General features: G+C 50.8%; 1 protein-coding gene across 2 annotated transcripts; it reads right to left on the reverse strand.

Annotated features, from left to right (window-relative positions):
- Nucleotides 1-4,468: 4,468 nt before the first annotated feature.
- Amacr (Alpha-methylacyl-CoA racemase) lies at nt 4,469-17,266 on the reverse strand. 2 transcript variants are annotated; one of them, XM_077658179.1, is made up of 6 exons: nt 16,875-17,266; nt 16,638-16,776; nt 10,441-10,584; nt 8,898-9,058; nt 8,111-8,309; nt 4,469-6,682 (listed from the first exon to the last, which is right to left on the reverse strand). In XM_077658179.1, exons 1-6 carry the CDS (start codon nt 16,980-16,982, stop codon nt 6,285-6,287), a joined length of 1,149 nt encoding a protein of 382 aa, XP_077514305.1. In that variant the 5' UTR covers nt 16,983-17,266; the 3' UTR covers nt 4,469-6,284. The 2 variants fall into 2 exon arrangements, with proteins under 2 accessions (XP_077514305.1, XP_077514306.1); XM_077658180.1 differs by lacking the exon at nt 16,638-16,776 and having other exon boundaries at nt 16,875-17,242.
- Between the last annotated feature and the right edge of the window lie 115 nt (nt 17,267-17,381).

Below are 17,381 nucleotides of genomic sequence, written 5' to 3' on the forward strand. Positions count from 1 at the left end.
TCGGACCCCGGGTTCGAATTCGCCCCCAAAACAGCCCTAAACGGCCTATGTTCAAGCTAAGCCAAACGCCAGCAACGACGGCGCGCCACCGGACGCTGCATCTGGAACCTTTCGATCCGCGTTCATGCAGACGCCGCAGCTGATACGCATGACGCGCGCAGTCGTACAAACATAAAATTGCTGGTGGTTTAGCTCTGGTTAACCCCGGTCGAAAGCGAAAAGCTGCGTCTCCCTGGCTACGTTTGCGGTCGAGCGACTGTCGGTCTCCATGGCAGGCGTCGCATCGAACACACCATTATAGAGACTCGCGCAAGCCTTCGTAATCGGTAGGATAGTAGTACATGTACGCGCACCTTACCTCAATCTCAACGCAGTGGAATGAATATCTAGAGACTCGCGCAAGCCTTCGCAATCAGTAGGATAGTACATGTACGCGGCACCCTACCTCAATCTCAACGCAGTGGAATGAATCTCTAGAGACGCGCAAACCTTTGTAATCAGTAGAATAGTGTACGCGGCACCATACCTCAATCTCGACGCATTGGAATGGAACAATTAAGCTAGAAATTATCACGAAAAGTGTCAAGGTAGCGCTCGGACTCGGCCCGAACACGTCTACTGACCGACTTACGAAGCTGTAGGGGTCTCAAACACTCTCGCACAGCTGGTTGAGGCTGCCGTTACAGCGCAGCATCAAAGGCTGCTCAGATCTAAAACGGGGAGGAAAATTTTAGAGATTGGGGCTACGAGCTCAAGCAGGAGCATATATGTGCGCTCAAGGGAGATACCGAGACAAATCAGGGAAAAGATTAAAATCCTTCCGCTACCCAAAGCATGCACCCTGCCTTTCACGAAGGCAGACGTAAAGACAGGGCATAGGCGTACAAGCTAGGTATACAGGTCGACAGGACGTCCTGTATATGGACGCTGCAGTATACGAGCGCAAAGCGGCACACGCGGCCGTGGCGGTTAGGGAAGACGGAACCCCGGTGGCATGCTGCTCAGTCCGTGGCATCGAGGGCGTGGAAGCAGAGGAAGTGGCTATGGCCTTGGCCGTCAGCTGGAGGGAGGGGGGGGGGGTAAAGTTGGGCATGAGCGACTCAAAAAACGTGCAAAATTACGAATCGGGGAGGGTGACGGAGACTGCCTTCCGTATAATAAACAGGGGAGGAGGACCCAGAGCAGTGATTCTGCTCGTTTGGGCACCAGCTCAGCAAGGACAACGAAACGAGCCGCGGTGGCTCAGTGGTTAGGGCGCTCGACTACTGATCCGGAGTTCCCGGGTTCGAACCCGACCGCGGCGGCTGCGTTTTTATGGAGGAAAAACGCTAAGGCGCCCATGTGCTGTGCGATGTCAGTGCACGTTAAAGATCCCCAGGTGGTCGAAATTATTCCGGAGCCCTCCACTACGGCACCTCCTTCTTCCCTTCTTCTTTCACCCCCTCCCTTGTCCCTTCCCTTAAGGCGCGGTTCAGGTGTCCAACGATATATGAGACAGATTCTGCGCCATTTACTTTCCCAAAAAACCAATTATTATTATTAGGAGGCTCATTCGGCCACCCGAGGTCTCACTTTCCGGTCGACCCCTTGGTACCTCCCAAGTCCCCGAAACTATAAACTGCAGAGAGGATGTGCGCTCATACCACGAAATCACATACTGCAGAATAAATCGACAAATTTATCCGCCAGCGGACAGAAAGCTCAATAAGAAAGAGGAGGTTATGTGGAGAAGATTAGAGACGGGGGTTTATCCCAACCCGGTACTCTACAGCAAGTGGCACCCAGAAGTCTTAGATCACAGTGCAAATTTTGCGGCGAGGCAGCAACTTTGGTCCACATGATGTGGATATGCGCGACTAGGTGCTTTAGCTCACGCACTCTATTATAACATCCTGGGTGGCTATGCTCTGCAGCCCAGACCCTAACGTCCAGATGGACATCATCGGTCAAGCCCTTGCTGCTGCTGTGTCCCAAGGGATTCCAGCCGACGGCAAGGGGCGACGGGGGAGATGGATTTCTCTCCTGGCGTTCATTGATTGGTGTTTCATTAAAGTTGTTTCTCTCTCTCTCTCAACAGTTGGTGGAGGCGAAACGCAAAAGGCGCCCATGTGCTCTGCGTGGTGTCAGTGCACGTTAAAGTTCCCCAGGTGGTCGTACGGCACCTCTTTCTTCCTTTCTTCTTTCACTCCCTCCTTTATTCCTTCCCTTAGGCATGGTTCGGGGGCCCACCGTGATATGTGAGACAGCTACTGCGTCATTTCCTTTCCTAAAAAAAATTAATGTGGATTAGCCCCGCTAATCTAGGATATACAAAGCGAAAGCGAGATAAAGGTCTCCACTGACCCACGGAGCCGGTTGTGCGCCTTTCCTTTCGTGAAAATGAACGGTCTTTGCAAAGTTGTCAACGCCAGTTAACTCTACGAACGCCGTCGGCTCACTTGTTTTGTTTGCACCCGGAGCATGATAAAGGAGATGACATAGAGCTCGAAGAATAATCAATAATCTTGCCCGGGACCCGCCGGGGAACATAGCCTTCTGCGACGTATACATATATATCCCGTGGGTCCGATGGCGCATCGGTCATTGCCGCCGTTGATGGGAATGGGGAGAAAGTGACTGCAGCATAGATTAAAATAGGAATGCTAAGTTATTGGCAGAGGAGTTGGATATTGCCCTAGCGTGCGTCAGTACCAAAGCCAATATCATCTTGTCTGACAGTAAAGCAGCTGTTCACAACTTTTGTAAAGGAGTGGTCTCCAGTGAAGCCGCCAAATTACTAAGAAGATACCCCTCAAGTAGAGAGGTCTCCCTTATATGGGTTCCTGCTCATGAGGGCATTCCGGGTAATGAGGCTGCTCACAGCCTCGCTCGAGAATTACACATCCGAGCTGCTCTGGAAGTGCCCCTGAGTCGGAATACAGACACTCTCGTAACTTATAAAGAAATAACCGAAATGCCTAGATTGGATAGGAGAACACTCTCACTTCCGGATAGGTCACTTACTCCAGAGTGCAGGGCCTGGAGGAGGCTTCAGGTCAACAGATTCTTTCCGTACTCTATACTACACGATGAAGAGCCTGAGCTCTGCAGTAGCTGCCACAGAAGGACTTCGCAAAATCGCTTAATTTGGGAGTGTCAGGATTCTCCTGGGGCTAAATCACAAAGCATCCCAGACCGTGCCACCAAGGAAGAGCTGATCCGCAGCCACGACCAGGATCAGCAGACTCTTCGTTCGTCAGGCGGAGACAGCTTGCTACAAGACTTTCTCCGCGGTCTTCGGTGCTGAGAGCCGGCTGGGAGGCACCCCCTCCTAACTGCTGCGCCCAGACCGTGAGGCCCCATGATGACGGAAACAATGTGTTTATTCATTCATTCATACATTGTTTATATTTTTCCCTATTTCGTACTGCCAAAGGTATGCTTAATGCATATAAACTTGAAATAGGCAGCTTTATAGAGATCTACAAACAAGGAGTGATTGGTCGCACTGAAAAAGTCTTTGCATAGTCTGCTTCAGTTCTGATAATCATGCCCATAAATTAAGATCAGACAATCACCGATTTTTGCTGGGGACACGATTGGTTTGTTACTGAAACAAGATGCTTTACGACTAGCTGCGAAGGTAGCCCAGTCCCACTGTGCTTTACGTTACTATCGTCCAAGAACTCGCGCGTTTGTCAGAAATCTGATTTGAGTGCAAGCAGTTGGGGGGCCGCTTCCCCCTCTGGAAAAATGCTTGGGGGGCGACCCCCCCCCCCCCTATTTCGGGGTCCCTGGACATGGACTGCCAAACTTTTATCTTGTTTCTTTTCGGCCTAAATACCATGCTGTCACTTTCTCGCTTACCTGGCTCGAAGCACAAAATACTGCTTCTAGTTTTGTGACTCACCCGTCCGTTGCAATGGTCATCATCATCGATGCTCTACTTCCAAACATCAGCCCCAGACATTTCCTCCTTTTTTCCCGTTCATTCCCTTACGCCCTCGCGAAATGAAAGGCAGTTTGGCTTATAGGAGGCCGCTACCATCGCCAAACAAGTGCGAGTCAACTGCGCAATTTAAAAAGCGCTTCTACCTGGGCGGACCACACAGTAGACCTCCATCAAGCAGCCATATTGGCCAGATCGAGGCGCCCCATGTAGGCCGTGAAAATCGCCACTAGGGACGGGCTCCCAGCGTAACACCTTCGACGATAAGTGCTAGCGTAAAGCGGCATGCACAGCAATCTGCAATGTATACCCATATTCAACAACAACGATCTCCCAGACGCGGAAACTTCTTTTCCATCACTTTTCACGCATAACTCACTGCATTTTCATAGCGCATCAAAAATCTAACACAAACGGGGAACATGCATTAAAAAGCAAGGAAACTGTGTAAGCGAGGATCAAGACACCCATACACTACACTGCAGAAGGCTGGGAGATTTTTATATACCCCTTGTGCGACAAGCCACAGACGCCCAGAGCTATATACAATCATGGAAGTTTATTGCAGAAAGGCACTTGACAAAAACGCTTAAACATAACGTAAAAAAAAAATGAGACGATCAGACATCTGGTGCGAAACTTCTGCGACAGCAGTTGGATTTGACGATATCTGATGAGACACTTCTGTGAAATCAATTAGATTTGACGATCAGATATTATGCGAAAGCAGTTGTAGTTGAAGATCAGATATCTGATGCGACACCTCTGCGAAAGCAGTTCGACTTGACTATCAGATATCTGATGCGACACTTCTGCGAAAGGAGCTTGATTTGCACTCGATTACTTTGATGCTCTTAATTTAATGAACGCTTTTACTTTAAGCCGAGGCTTCACACACGCGACAGAATTTTTATGGAAGGTGAATGCGTGCACAGTACAGTAGGAAGGTGTACACAGTACAGGACAGCTGCACTGCTTTTGCAGTATAACCTGATCACAGATAATACTTTTTATGCGTTCGCATTACTACGGCCGTCTTCGTAAAACCTGTCCGTCTGGAATTGTGCAATGCCGCTGAGTGTAATGTGGCGGGGAGGTGGGAGAGGAGTGGCCAGTCACTCTACAGAGAGGAGAAAAAGCGGTGGCCAATCAGAGAAACGAAAAGGGGATGAATGGTGGAGAGGAGGAAAGCGCACACCACACGTCCGCACCTGTCTGTTGCAGGGCGGAGCGTCTACCTTCCGGGCCCTGAAAATGTCTTCTCCAGGGGGCGCACATCCCGGCACCCACCGGTAAAAATTCATCTTTCACCAACGGGCGTCCAGCAACCTACCAACCTCCACTCTTCAAAGGTCTCCATCCATCCTCCAGTAGGCTCCCACCCAGACACTTCCAGAAGCCCCCATACCACAAGCCCAAGAACGCACATGAATAATCTAACGTTTGAAGCTGAGTACAGGAGACGCGAACGTCGGGCGGACTCTAATGCTAACGCATACACCATCGCATTGGTCGTCTGTGACTTTTTTTTTTGCATCACTCCAGAACGCCATAGTCGGTGCTGAGAGGAAAAGAAACGTGGCGGCAGTTGCAAAAATACGTTTCTTCCACGCTGCAAGAGAGAATTTAGACGCGACAAAAATTATCACCACTTGTGCGCCCACAGCAAATACAACACGATTGAACAGAAAAGCCACAGTGAGTCCCACGTAGGTATTGGTAAGAATTTACTTTCGGGAAGTATCCTGTCCCAGTTGTCTGTCAGGTGTGCACCTTGTAAACACTGCGCGGTCCATGCTCTAAGGATCACACACACACATCCGCTCGCACACTGCATAACCATGCAAGTGCTATCATGGTGGATACCAGGCTAGTGGAGCCAGCTCTTGTGGATGGCGCACATTTTTTAAAAACCAGAACGCCCACGGCATCCTCCGGTTCCTGCGGTACAGCAGTAAATTGCCAGGTGAGGTTGTGTGCACCATGCTACCGGCGTCACTGTTCTTCAGTTGTGGACTTGCGCCGTTGCTCAATTGACTACGCGCATGGACAAAAACCTTGGAATAACGTTGTCTTGTCTAGCCTCACACAGTATATGCTGCTTTTGAGGAATAAAAAAATAAGCGCCATCGCGTATGGCACCAGTAGCACTAATGACTCCAGTTACACCAAACAGAACCGCGGACTGCACGTTTGCTATTGTGGAAGTTCCGAATGGCCGAGGAATGAACTGACTTCAAACCGCAGAGAGGAGTCTTCAATGAGCATCGAAGACGCTTCCGAAGCAGAGGTTGTGCGTTCACGGAGCTCTCGCGAGTAGGTGTTGTATAGCGCTTAAAAGTATACATTGTATCCACTACAACTTGGACTTCGGCCCGCTCGCGGCGACCACGTCGGCGTCGATAAGTTCCTGCACCTCAGCGTCGCTGAGGCCGAGCTCACGGAGGATCTGCCGCGTGTGCTCGCCGGCATGTGGCTCCTCCAGGTCCGGCTCGGCGGGCGTCCGGGACAGCACCGGCGAGGGGCTGGGAGTGGCCGGGCCGTCTTTGCACGCCATGAACGAACGCCGGTGCGCGTTGTGCGGGTGCTCGGCGGCCTGGTCGTGCTCCAGCACGGGCACCACGCAGGCGTCCGTCCCGTCGAACACGGCGCACCACTGGGCCTGCGTCTTGGTCCGGAAGGCGCGCGCGAACAGCTCCTTGCTCTGCGCCCACTCGGAGAACTGAGGCACGTCGTCCGGGTCCAGGCCCAGACCTGCGTCAGCACGCGCCGCCGCGAAGCTGATTCGCTTCATTTCACGCATCCTCCCACTGCACGTATCAACAGCTGAAGGATTTAGCACAGTTCCAAAGGACGATTGTCTTCGTCAGGTACAAGCCTGTTATACGTAGTGGCACAGGCAGGAGCTTATTGGTTTACGTTTTTTTATGGCAGCTCCACCATACTTTTTGTCTTCGTCAGGTGGCGATTCTGCGTCCGACTTCCAAACTCGTGAGGACGAGGGAAATTTCGTCTCGAAGAATCATGCAAGCTTTGTTCCTTTGTGACGGGGTTAAAATGACAATTTCCGCAGCTGGCTCACGACAGAGCTAACTGGATATCAATGGAAAAATGATTTGTATTGCAATAGATGTAACCGCACTGGTGATTAATGCATGCCGGTAGGGCGAAACAATCGTTGGAATGTTTTTGGTTGTGACGTCACCTCTAGAAGGCTGCTAAGAACACGTAATACAGCGTTACCTAACACGAGCTAATAAAGCACGCGCCGGGCGAAAGCTTATCGAACCACCGCATATAATGGACACGTAACAGCAAAATGCCCTTTATGCAGCCCAAGCGATAAATTTATACAGCAGCGCTTCGTTCGGGCCCTAGAAAACCCTCAAATCAAAGCTGTCAGCTCACAGCAATATCGCTAAAAAATTTGCAGTGGCTTAGCTCGGCGATGCCAGGATATATACGTAGCGAAAGCTAAGGCATAGCATGGTTAGCCTTGGTTAATCTTGATTGCAAGTCCAGGTTAGTCTGGTTGTCTAGCTATGTTGTTGTCGCATTAAAGACGACACAACTGTGGTTGCGGCGCACGCGAGCTCTCCTTTTCAATCCTCCGACATGTTATCAGGGATGCGACGCAGCTGGCGAAGCGAGCGGAGGCGAGAGCAACGACGAGGAACGCGGTGTGACGTCATGCCAGATGGCGCGGCGAGCGCGCAAAGCACAGTAACCGTCTCACATATCTCGGTGGGCACCCGAACCGCGCCGTAAAGGAGGGAGGGAAAGGAGCGCGGTTCGGGTGTCCACCGAGATATGTGAGGCGCGTGTTGTGATGTCATGTGCCTCCTCGGAGCGCGGCCACGGCGAAATCGCAAGTTCGCGGCCAGTAAAGCTTTCGCTCTAAAAGAGCATACGCGCATGTGATTCTCGATACACTTGGAGGGTAAATGTTCCATACTGAAAGTCGCAAAATACCACTCCAAATGCCGCGAAAGAAGGCTATAACAAATAAACGAAGCAAGTCGAACATCGTTATAACGAAATAATGGGTACAGCGAAGGAATGACGATTCCCATTGGAAGCGTGGTCAATACTGGATATAAAGCTACGGCTATAACGACGTAATCGCCAGGCCCCTTCAGCTTCGTTATAACGAGGTTCAACTAGTTCCTTCGCACAGCGTACCTTCTGTGAGCACCTTGTAGAAGTGTGGCTCGAGCGCGCCGACCGCCATGAACTTGCCGTCCTTGGTCTCGTACACGTTGTAGAAGTGGGCGCCGCCGTCCAGGATGTTTGCTCCGCGCTCATCGATCCAGATGGGCAGCGCCATCTTGCTGCTGCGCGTCCTCCACAGGAAGCTGCTGACGTACGCGCTGCCCTCAGTCTGCACACACGCCAGGCAAGTGGAAATTAATGCGCCGGCCCACCGGCATATGCCGCGCCTGTTCCCCGCCGCCTTTTCACTGCTGACGAGCGAAGTTGAAGGGATCGAGGCCGCGGGTTCTGGATTCGATCTGAACACGGAGAAAGTTAGACCGGAGAGCCTATACAAAGAGCACATGCACAAAGCGGCCGTGTAAAAAACAACGCGGATTCGGTCTTCGAGCTTTTCCTGAGTAGTCGTTCCTCGTCTACCCAATGGCGCCAGAACGGAACATACCACTCGGTTAACCGCTGAGGCGCCGAGCGCGCATGTCGTAGGCCCTTAACACCAAACAAGGGCGGGAGATAGAGTGTACGCACGCCCTAATTCGAAGCGGGGTAAAATGGGACTAACTGCAGCATTTAGTAATGGGGACGAAAGGTTAGTCCGTGCGGAGACCAGCTGCGCTGTGATCCCTATGCAGTTACTATTTGACAGAGTAATACGTACGGTTGATTTAAAAGGGACTAACGGTTGCGGCAACGCTGTTACTCCCCAAGGACTGTGCCCGTTCTACTCCCTTAATTCCGAGTGAGGAAAAGCACTGGCCATGCTGGCGTCGATGACCTGTCCCTTGCCGGAGCGCTCCCGCTCCAGCAGTGCCATGCAGATGCCCAGCGCGCAGAGCAGGCCGCCCCCGGCGAAGTCCGCCATCAGGTTCACCGGCGGATGCGGGTTCTGGCCGCGGGCGCCCAGCATGGACAGCACGCCTGCGCGCGCGACAGGAGGAGGAACATATCCGCTCACATGCAGAACACACACTGCTTCAGCAGTGCACCAACGTGCCCCAACGGCCTCAGTGCGGAGCCGTTCCCTTTAACTGCGCTTCCTTCCTTCCGAGTTGCATCGATCACAAACTGCGCGTTTTTCGTAGGTCCCAGTTCCTCAAAGTCATCACTGTCGCAATGCACCTCGCTAGTTGAATAGTAGAGTCTGTGCATGTGACAAACGACACCCCCATGCATAGATACCATTCACGCACCCAACGAAGCGTCAAGGATTGAAGGACGTGGACCTGGCCAAATATTTAGCTGGCTTGCGTGACGACCACGTTTTCCGGGCCGTGCTCCTGCAGCTTATGACGGAGTAAGCTTGCGAAAATATCAAACCTAAGCACAGGCTCGCCAACCCGTGCTTAATAATAATAATAATTGGTTTTGGGGGAAAGGAAATGGCGCAGTATCTGTCTCATATATCGTTGGACAACTGAACCGCGCCGTAAGGGAAGGGATAAAGGAGGGAGTGAAAGAAGAAAGGAAGAATAGGTACCGTAGTAGAGGGCTCCGGAATAATTTCGACCACCTGGGGATCTTTAACGTGCACTGACATCGCACAGCACACGGGCGCCTTAGCGTTTTTCCCCCATAAAGACGCAGCCGCCGCGGTCGGGTTCGAACCCGGGAACTCCGGATCAGTAGTCGAGCGCCCTAACCACTGAGCCACCGCGGCGGGGCGCCAACCCGTGCTTAATATTCAGCTTTCCACAAGTTTGCTTCGTTGCAATGCGCAGGAGTGCAGAAAAAGCGGCCGTCACGCACGCTAGCTAAAGATTTGGCCGGCTGCACACATCCGCTAACTATATACGCTCTAAGTTTGTCCCCAAAAATTGTCGCTACAAACTGGGAAAAATGGCGAAAAGAAACTAACCACTGATACTTCCTAACCGCGCATTTGCGGTATCGGCTTGTGACATGGGCTTGTCGGTAAAACCCTATGCAGAAATCAGATCCCCTGGATGTTCATATACGTAATTAGCTCGTTGGTACGTCGCGCTAATTCCTGGAACGCTGGAACATGATGCAGAAGTCAGACGCGCTTCAATAGACTACACTCGCCTGACGGCTGTCGCGTGTCAGCCATCTCTTCCGCCATTTATTTGCGCAGTGCTAGAACGATCAGCCCCAATTTTTTTTAATTGTGACACTGAGCTTTAAAATGTGGACTCGCAGCTCCAATTTTTAGCAAAGCGCAATGACGCCAATCGAGACGAACTCTGACTGGGACACACTGTTTCAGCGGCCAGCCTTTCAGACAGGTGCCTTTTGTTTTTTTCTTTAGTTTAACTAAACGGCAAGACGGGATGGGCGCTGACCGGAGAGCGCGATGTAGTTGATGTCGTGGCCGGCCATCTTGGAGTAAGGTCCCGTCTGGCCAAAGCCCGTGAGGCGCGCGTACACCAGCCGCGGATTGGCCTGCATCAGCACGTCGGGTCCCAAGCCCATGCGCTCCATCACGCCTGCGAAGCATCGTAAGGGCGAGAGAAGAAAGGGGAAGGGCGTTACACATCGCGGTGTCAGCTTTGCGGTGCCCTCTCGCACATTCCATTAACAATGAAATCACGGTTCCATAATGGCCGGAGAGGAAAACCGAGGCACACTTCGTCGACGACGCCTCAGCGAAAAACGCAAACGTTCCGGACAAATTTTGGCAACACCACAGAGCGACTGCGCGGATTATGCTACGTACACGAATTTGCGTGGTGCCCGTGTTCTTGTGATGAAGTGCGCTAAGGCGGATGCACTTGAGCAAATAAAAAAGAGAAGAAAAATATGACAGTCCTTTTACTTGTGGTCTCACACTCACTAGTGGTCTGGTTTAGTGAGGTGCCTTAAAGGCGTGTATATTGGAGTGCACGTGTGTAATTATGAGTATACTAATTAGGAATAATGTAATCTAGTAGTCGTTGTGAACGAGACCCGATAACGCTGCGGCAGTCTACTCTTAAAGGCGAAGCTTAAGGGTCGGCCCAATTTTTTTGTAGCGATAGCTACACTATACGGTAGCATTTCCAGCCTTCAGCGTGCCGGTGACACGTGACGGTGGCGGCGCCACCGCCACGTGGTCGGTCACGTGACAAGCAACGTGGTGCGGAGCACTAGCTGCTGCCGGCGGCGCGGCGCGCCGGCCAAACCGAGCTGCAACAGCTGTGCGCATGCGCCGTGTCAAGTGGGACGAAGATGAAGAAGGAACGCCCAGCGAAACGGAGCGGATAATTTTCCTAACCATATTGCCGTTTTTACAGGTGCCTCCCAGCGAAATGAAAAGGCAGCCATCGGCATTTACTCAATGGCTCTTGATTGGAGTTATTCATTTCAGGCCCCTGAACTATACCCCTATTTTTGTCGCCGAGTTTCTGGCCATTCAGTTGGCCTTAATCAGGATTCCCTGCAATATCTCTCAGGTTATTTATTATACTTTCAGACAGCCTTTCCGTCTTGACAGCGCTCGAAAAACCTAGGGATACCCCTATGAGCTGTTCCCTTCGATTTTTTCTTCCACCACATATTACAGAAGTACGTTTTCACTGAGTCCCTGGGCACTGTGGCATTGCTTCTAATGAGAGGGCTAAGTCCGCCCTAGGGGGACCTATTGTCCCGTTCGTCCCTAATACCGTATTCTTGACTGCAGCACGCTTCCAAAGGTTCCTGCGCCTCCACTACTTGAGCCATGAGCCTCTCCTCCTCATAATAATAATAATAATAATAATAATAATAATAATAATAATAATAATAATCGGTTCAGGGGGAAAGGAAATGGCGCAGTATCTGTCTCATATATCGTTGGACACCTGAACCGCGCCGTAAGGGAAGGGATAAAGGAGGGAGTGAAAGAAGAAAGAAAGATGAGGTGCCGTAGTGGAGGGCTCCGGAATAATTTCGACCACCTGGGGATCTTTAACGTGCACTGACATCGCACAGCACACGGGCGCCTTAGCGTTTTTCCTCCATAAAAACGCAGCCGGCGCGGTCGGGTTCGAACCCCGGGAACTCGGGATCAGTAGTCGAGCGCCCTAACCACTGAGCCACCGCGGCGGGGCAGCTAAACCACCGCCAGTTTTTCTTTTCATGAAATTGCCGACAGGCGTGCTGTAATAAAGAACCGCTTCCTCTGACAGGCAGTAGAGTTGCACACAGAGAGAGACAAAAACATTTCTATTCGACTTCAAATTAAGCGCCAAGCAGCTAACTGTGGTCAGCCAGTTGAGTTGACACACCAGACAATAATGTAAGTATAGCGGGACTAATAAACCTGGGAGGGGGGGGGGGGGTGAGTTGGAAGGAGCAGTGTTCGAAGCTGGCATAAGGGTGGGAGTAGTCAGGACTCCGGGCAGGAGGGGTCGGAGCGCGCCCGTAAGAACAACAGTTGCGCTGGAGAGGGAGCGAGTTGAAGAAGTGAACAGCTCGAAAACGCGACGACAGTTTTTACTACACTTGCGGACGAATTGGAGTCCGGCCATGCGTCTACAACATACGGCTCTGCTGTTTTCGATAGTTTGGCTACAATCACCCGGACGTATGTATAACACATGTAGGACCGGAGGCCTCAGGGTCATTCGCGCAGCAGGAGGCATAGTAGAGGTGCAGCTGTACAGCCGAGCCGCATTGTTCGTCGCGCGGTTCACTCTTTGCTGCGCTCTTCTCTGACGACACGCAAGCACACGCGCCGGACGTGGGGCATATTTGATGCTTCCATGGGGTATAGCATCCCAAAGCGACTCAGGTTATGAGGTACGCCGCAGTGGAGGGCTCCGGATAATTTCGACCACCTGGCGGTTCTTTGACGTGCGCACTGACATCGCACAGCACACGAGCTTCTAGCGAGCGACCGCCGCGGCCGGGATCGAACTCACGTCTTTCGGGTCAGCAGCCGAGCGCCATAACCACACCACTGAGCCACCGCAACAGGGAGACCGGGGGGGGGGGGGGGGGGGGGGGTATATGAGTTCTGACAGATTCATTTGAAAGACGAATTAATGTGCTCCTTTTTTACGGCGGAAGCATGACGGTGGAGTGACACCTGCTGTCAGAAGGGGACTTCTTTAAGCGGCAGCCCCATTAACATACACTCTTTTCGGCCGAGAGAATTCAAAAAGGTCGTCGTCCAACGTTAAAAATCTGTAAATATATGTAACAACACCGCAGGACGGTATGGCTCATAACTTCGAAGTTCAACAACACCAAAATAACAGGAAAGTCAGCGACTGTTCAATAGTCAGAGCAGAGTAAACGCGAAAACGTATACAGTGCTCGCAAAAGTTTTCGGAACGTCGAAATCACAAAAAAACGTCAATTTCCTCGCCGACAACAAGCGCAGCCAAGCACTGAGGGGTGCATTATGCCTACAAGTCGCGGTGGGAACTACAAAGCACAACAATTCAGTTCATGGCTGTATGCTTAGGCTGCCCAATAATTGGGCTTTGTTGTAATTTTCGTGCTCTGAAAACTTTTGTGGGCACCTGTACGTACGTGTGCATGCACATCTACTGTCACACGATTTCCCCATCAGCGTTTTTTTCTTCTTTGACGGGTTGGGACATACCCGCGCACTTAATCTGACACGGGCTATTTCAGGAAAATGCTGCTTTTAGCTCTGCAGCCTTCAGACCACTGCACAGACTGAGAAGCCGTGCCACAAAGGGTTAAAAAAAGAAAAACTTCCATGGCCATTGAAAATGTTTTCTGCTTAATTTAGGCTATAAATGACCCTCGCTGAAATAACTTCGTGGAAATATGTCCGCGAAAATGAAAAAAATCAGACATTAGGACTCAAAATTGTGTCAATTTATTCTCGAGCTAGTTGATTCGAATACAGTCGAACCAGGATATATCGAACTCGAAGGCGATTGAGAAATAGTTCGACACATCAGTTAAGCTTATCTGTAGCATAGAAGCGAGAATACAGAGCACCCACGCTTGTGACGCGTATAGTGATGCGCTTCTTACAGCGACTTGCCGCGACTTCTTACAGCGACTTGCCGCGACTTCTTACAGCGACTTGCCGCGATCCACTGCCTAATACAAGATGCTTAATTATGTTACCAGTGCACGATAAGTAGAAAAAGCGCTGATTAAGGTATAATAGTACAGCTGGTTTCACCAACGCCTTCGGCAGCGAAGGAAGCCACATAAGGGCCACCGCTAGGATTTAGTTAGGTTGGCTTCACCGCATGGCAGCAATGTGGCGTGGAAAATGAGTACAAGCAGGCAGTACAAGCACCGAAGGCCACCCTCAAGCACATCCCACGTTCATATCGCCACGCGGTGCCGAAGACCACGCAGCCGACCTGTCTACGCGCACGCAAAAGTGCTCGAAGAACGCCATTAAGAAAAGTGCCACAAGCAGAGGCGCGGCGCGCACTTCGATATATGGAACGGTCGGCGAAATTGTAGTTCGAAATACAGCGATACTTTTCCATACTTTAGGATTGTCAAGGGGATGTTCCTTTCGTACAACGTTAGTACTCTCATAGTGAAGTGCATTTGCATATGTGTTATTCATGTGATTGCGTTTGTTTACAATATTCCTTTTCTGATGAGCAAATGTTTCTTTGGCTCACAAGTGCAATGCCGTTTGCCGGAATGTAGTAATTCAATTTTAGTGCTGAATTTGTATTGGGGGGCCGAGGTCAGGCGCTATCACGGCTTTAGCTTCGCCCCCCACCCCTGACATGTTCTAAGAAACAAATAAAGAAACAAAATCTGTACGTTCGATATAACCAATAATTCGAAATATCCGGGTTCGATATATCCGCGGCCTCGATTGTACAGGACGCATTAGTTCAAGTTTGTTCCCTAACCCACTCTGCTCTCTTCCTGCCTCTCACCGTTACACCTGCCACTTTCCTTTGCATGGCTTCGCTGTGCTGTGCTCAGCCCACACCCTAAACACGAAAACGCCTATATGGGAAAAACTCCATTTTTATTCCTTTCTGTTTAGAGTTATACAATTGAAAAAAAAGGGGTGCATTGAGATGTCACGGTGCCACGTGCGCGAACAGTGCAGTGCTTTGTTCGCTACGCATTCATCCCGTCGAGCGGCGCAGGCCGTGCGACCGCTTTGGTCAAAAAAGCGACACTCGCAAATGGTCGCATTGGTCGAAAAGCGACACTCGCAAGCTGCTCGATTTTCTAGCTTTGCGACTGCGAGTCGCAAACCAGTACTAATACAACCAAAGGCGCCTCGGAAGTGTTCCACATCCGGCTTATCGTTGCCAGTGGTGGTGGTGAAAACTTTAATGGACACAGGGGAGTTTAGGACACGCCGGTCCTTGGGCCCCCGCATGGCCCCACTGCACTCACACGTTCGTGTCCCGGAGGGTCATGACGCTGGCAGCCCGGCCTGTGGCGATGGCTGGATGTCAAGACAGACAGCTCTCAAGCATTCAAGGACGGTCGGTCGCCCTCGAAAGTGTGCATCGACATGTCGAGGCATTCCCTGATCGCTCGCTGAAATGCGATAGCCGGGGGCTGCCGTTCGCTACTAGTCTCATTAATTAATCTAATTATAATCGGGCACCTATAGAACATCTTACTGTAGCCGAGTTTTTCTTCTTCCTGCGATGCCTATATACTGAGCAGGAAGCGCAGCAGACGAGTTTGCGTCAGCACTGAGATGATCGTCTGCTTCCACAGCAGTAAATTTAACGTCACAAAGGTTCAACCGACGGCGGGAATTTGAAACAGCTATATAGGCGCAGGAAATGTAGCGCAGATTTCAGAGAAAGGATGCACGTTCTGTGCTGTGCATGGAGCTTTGCATATTTGCTTCGGGCGTTTATCGGCACATGATTTAACGAATGGGCGAATAACGAAGAGACTTGGGCTTGATGACGGAGAACAGGAAGCGCTGTCCTCCGTCCTTGTCCTGTGATGCGCTCGGTTATATGTATGCCATCTTCAAAAATTGTTTCGGGACTGTTACAGTAGTACGCTCAGCGCCACGAAAGCACAGCTTGGGATATATAAAAAAAGAATTAAAATCGGTTATGTGTGTGTGCGGGAGGGGGGGTGAGGCATGATTGGCAGAGAAAGACAACGGGGGAAAAAACGGAATGTTGCAAATTACGGAGGGCAGAAGGAAAGTTTCTGGCACTTTGTGTTGTTGAACCACGTAGAAGGCAAATGACGCGCCTTAATAGTCGACAATGTATCACCGCGCAGCAAAAACACGGAAGTAGGCAAAAGTTCCTTCTTTCATGCCGACAAATTACGGTGACATATATATCAAGGAAAAGTGTCTGCCTAGCAAAACAGCCACTCGGTGGTGCAACGCCCTCGGGGACATGTACATTACGTACTACTGCCGTCCCAGCATATCTACTGAGCGCGGCTGAGCTGACTACGCATTGATATGAATATATGGTTATATTCACAACCAATCGTTTTCGAGCGCTGCACAAAATTTATAGACAGCCTTCTCCAGAGCGGCAGGCACAAACAGCACTGTTGACAAGCTTCCGACAGCGTTAACGCGAGTACATAATGCTATTCGGTAAAGCGTGTTTTTTACCTGGACGGTAACCTTCAATTAGAACGTCAGACGTGCTGGCCATCTGTTGAAGTAATGCAACGCCTCGCTCCTTCCCGAGGTCGATCACAATAGAGCGTTTGCCCCTGCACAGGCGATCTGCATCAAACTGCGGCTTGGGCTGAAAGAAAGCAGTTCACACATGGGTCACAGTGCAGTAGAGCTAAGCTTGTGCTACAAACGGGCGCGAATTGCAAGCGGCCGGCCGGAATGACGTACCCTGTCAATTCGAATCACGGAAGCGCCAAAGTCACGTAGAACCATTCCACAGAAAGGTGCCGGAGCCAGGCCTGCCATCTCGAGGACTCGGATTCCTTTGAGAGCCATGGCAAACTTTCTTCAACGCATTAGAAGACGGCTGCACCAACAAGTACCGGGGCGGTCTCCCTGCTTCGACGTACGTAATTTACAGCGCTCTACGCAAGTCGTTACTCAACCCTTCTGCACAGTGATGCCTTTATAGAGCAAATGTTGGCAAGCGCTGCCACAATGAAATTTGCAGAGGTTTGCTAGACGCACTTATCAAGACTACCGGGCGTTTCCTCCTGTTTCCTCGTCTCTAATATCGGCTGCTTCGCTATCGTACTTGCTTTCTCGGCGGTAGAAGCTTCGCGGCAAATAAATACCTACAAATTACTTTATAAAATATTACACAAATAAGTATTGCATAAAATTACATTCAATAGTTTTTCTAATAAATATATATATTATTTAGTTATATTTATT

Source organism: Amblyomma americanum, chromosome 3 (genome assembly GCF_052857255.1).
Source record: "Amblyomma americanum isolate KBUSLIRL-KWMA chromosome 3, ASM5285725v1, whole genome shotgun sequence".
NCBI classification, from domain to species: Eukaryota; Metazoa; Arthropoda; class Arachnida; order Ixodida; family Ixodidae; genus Amblyomma; species Amblyomma americanum.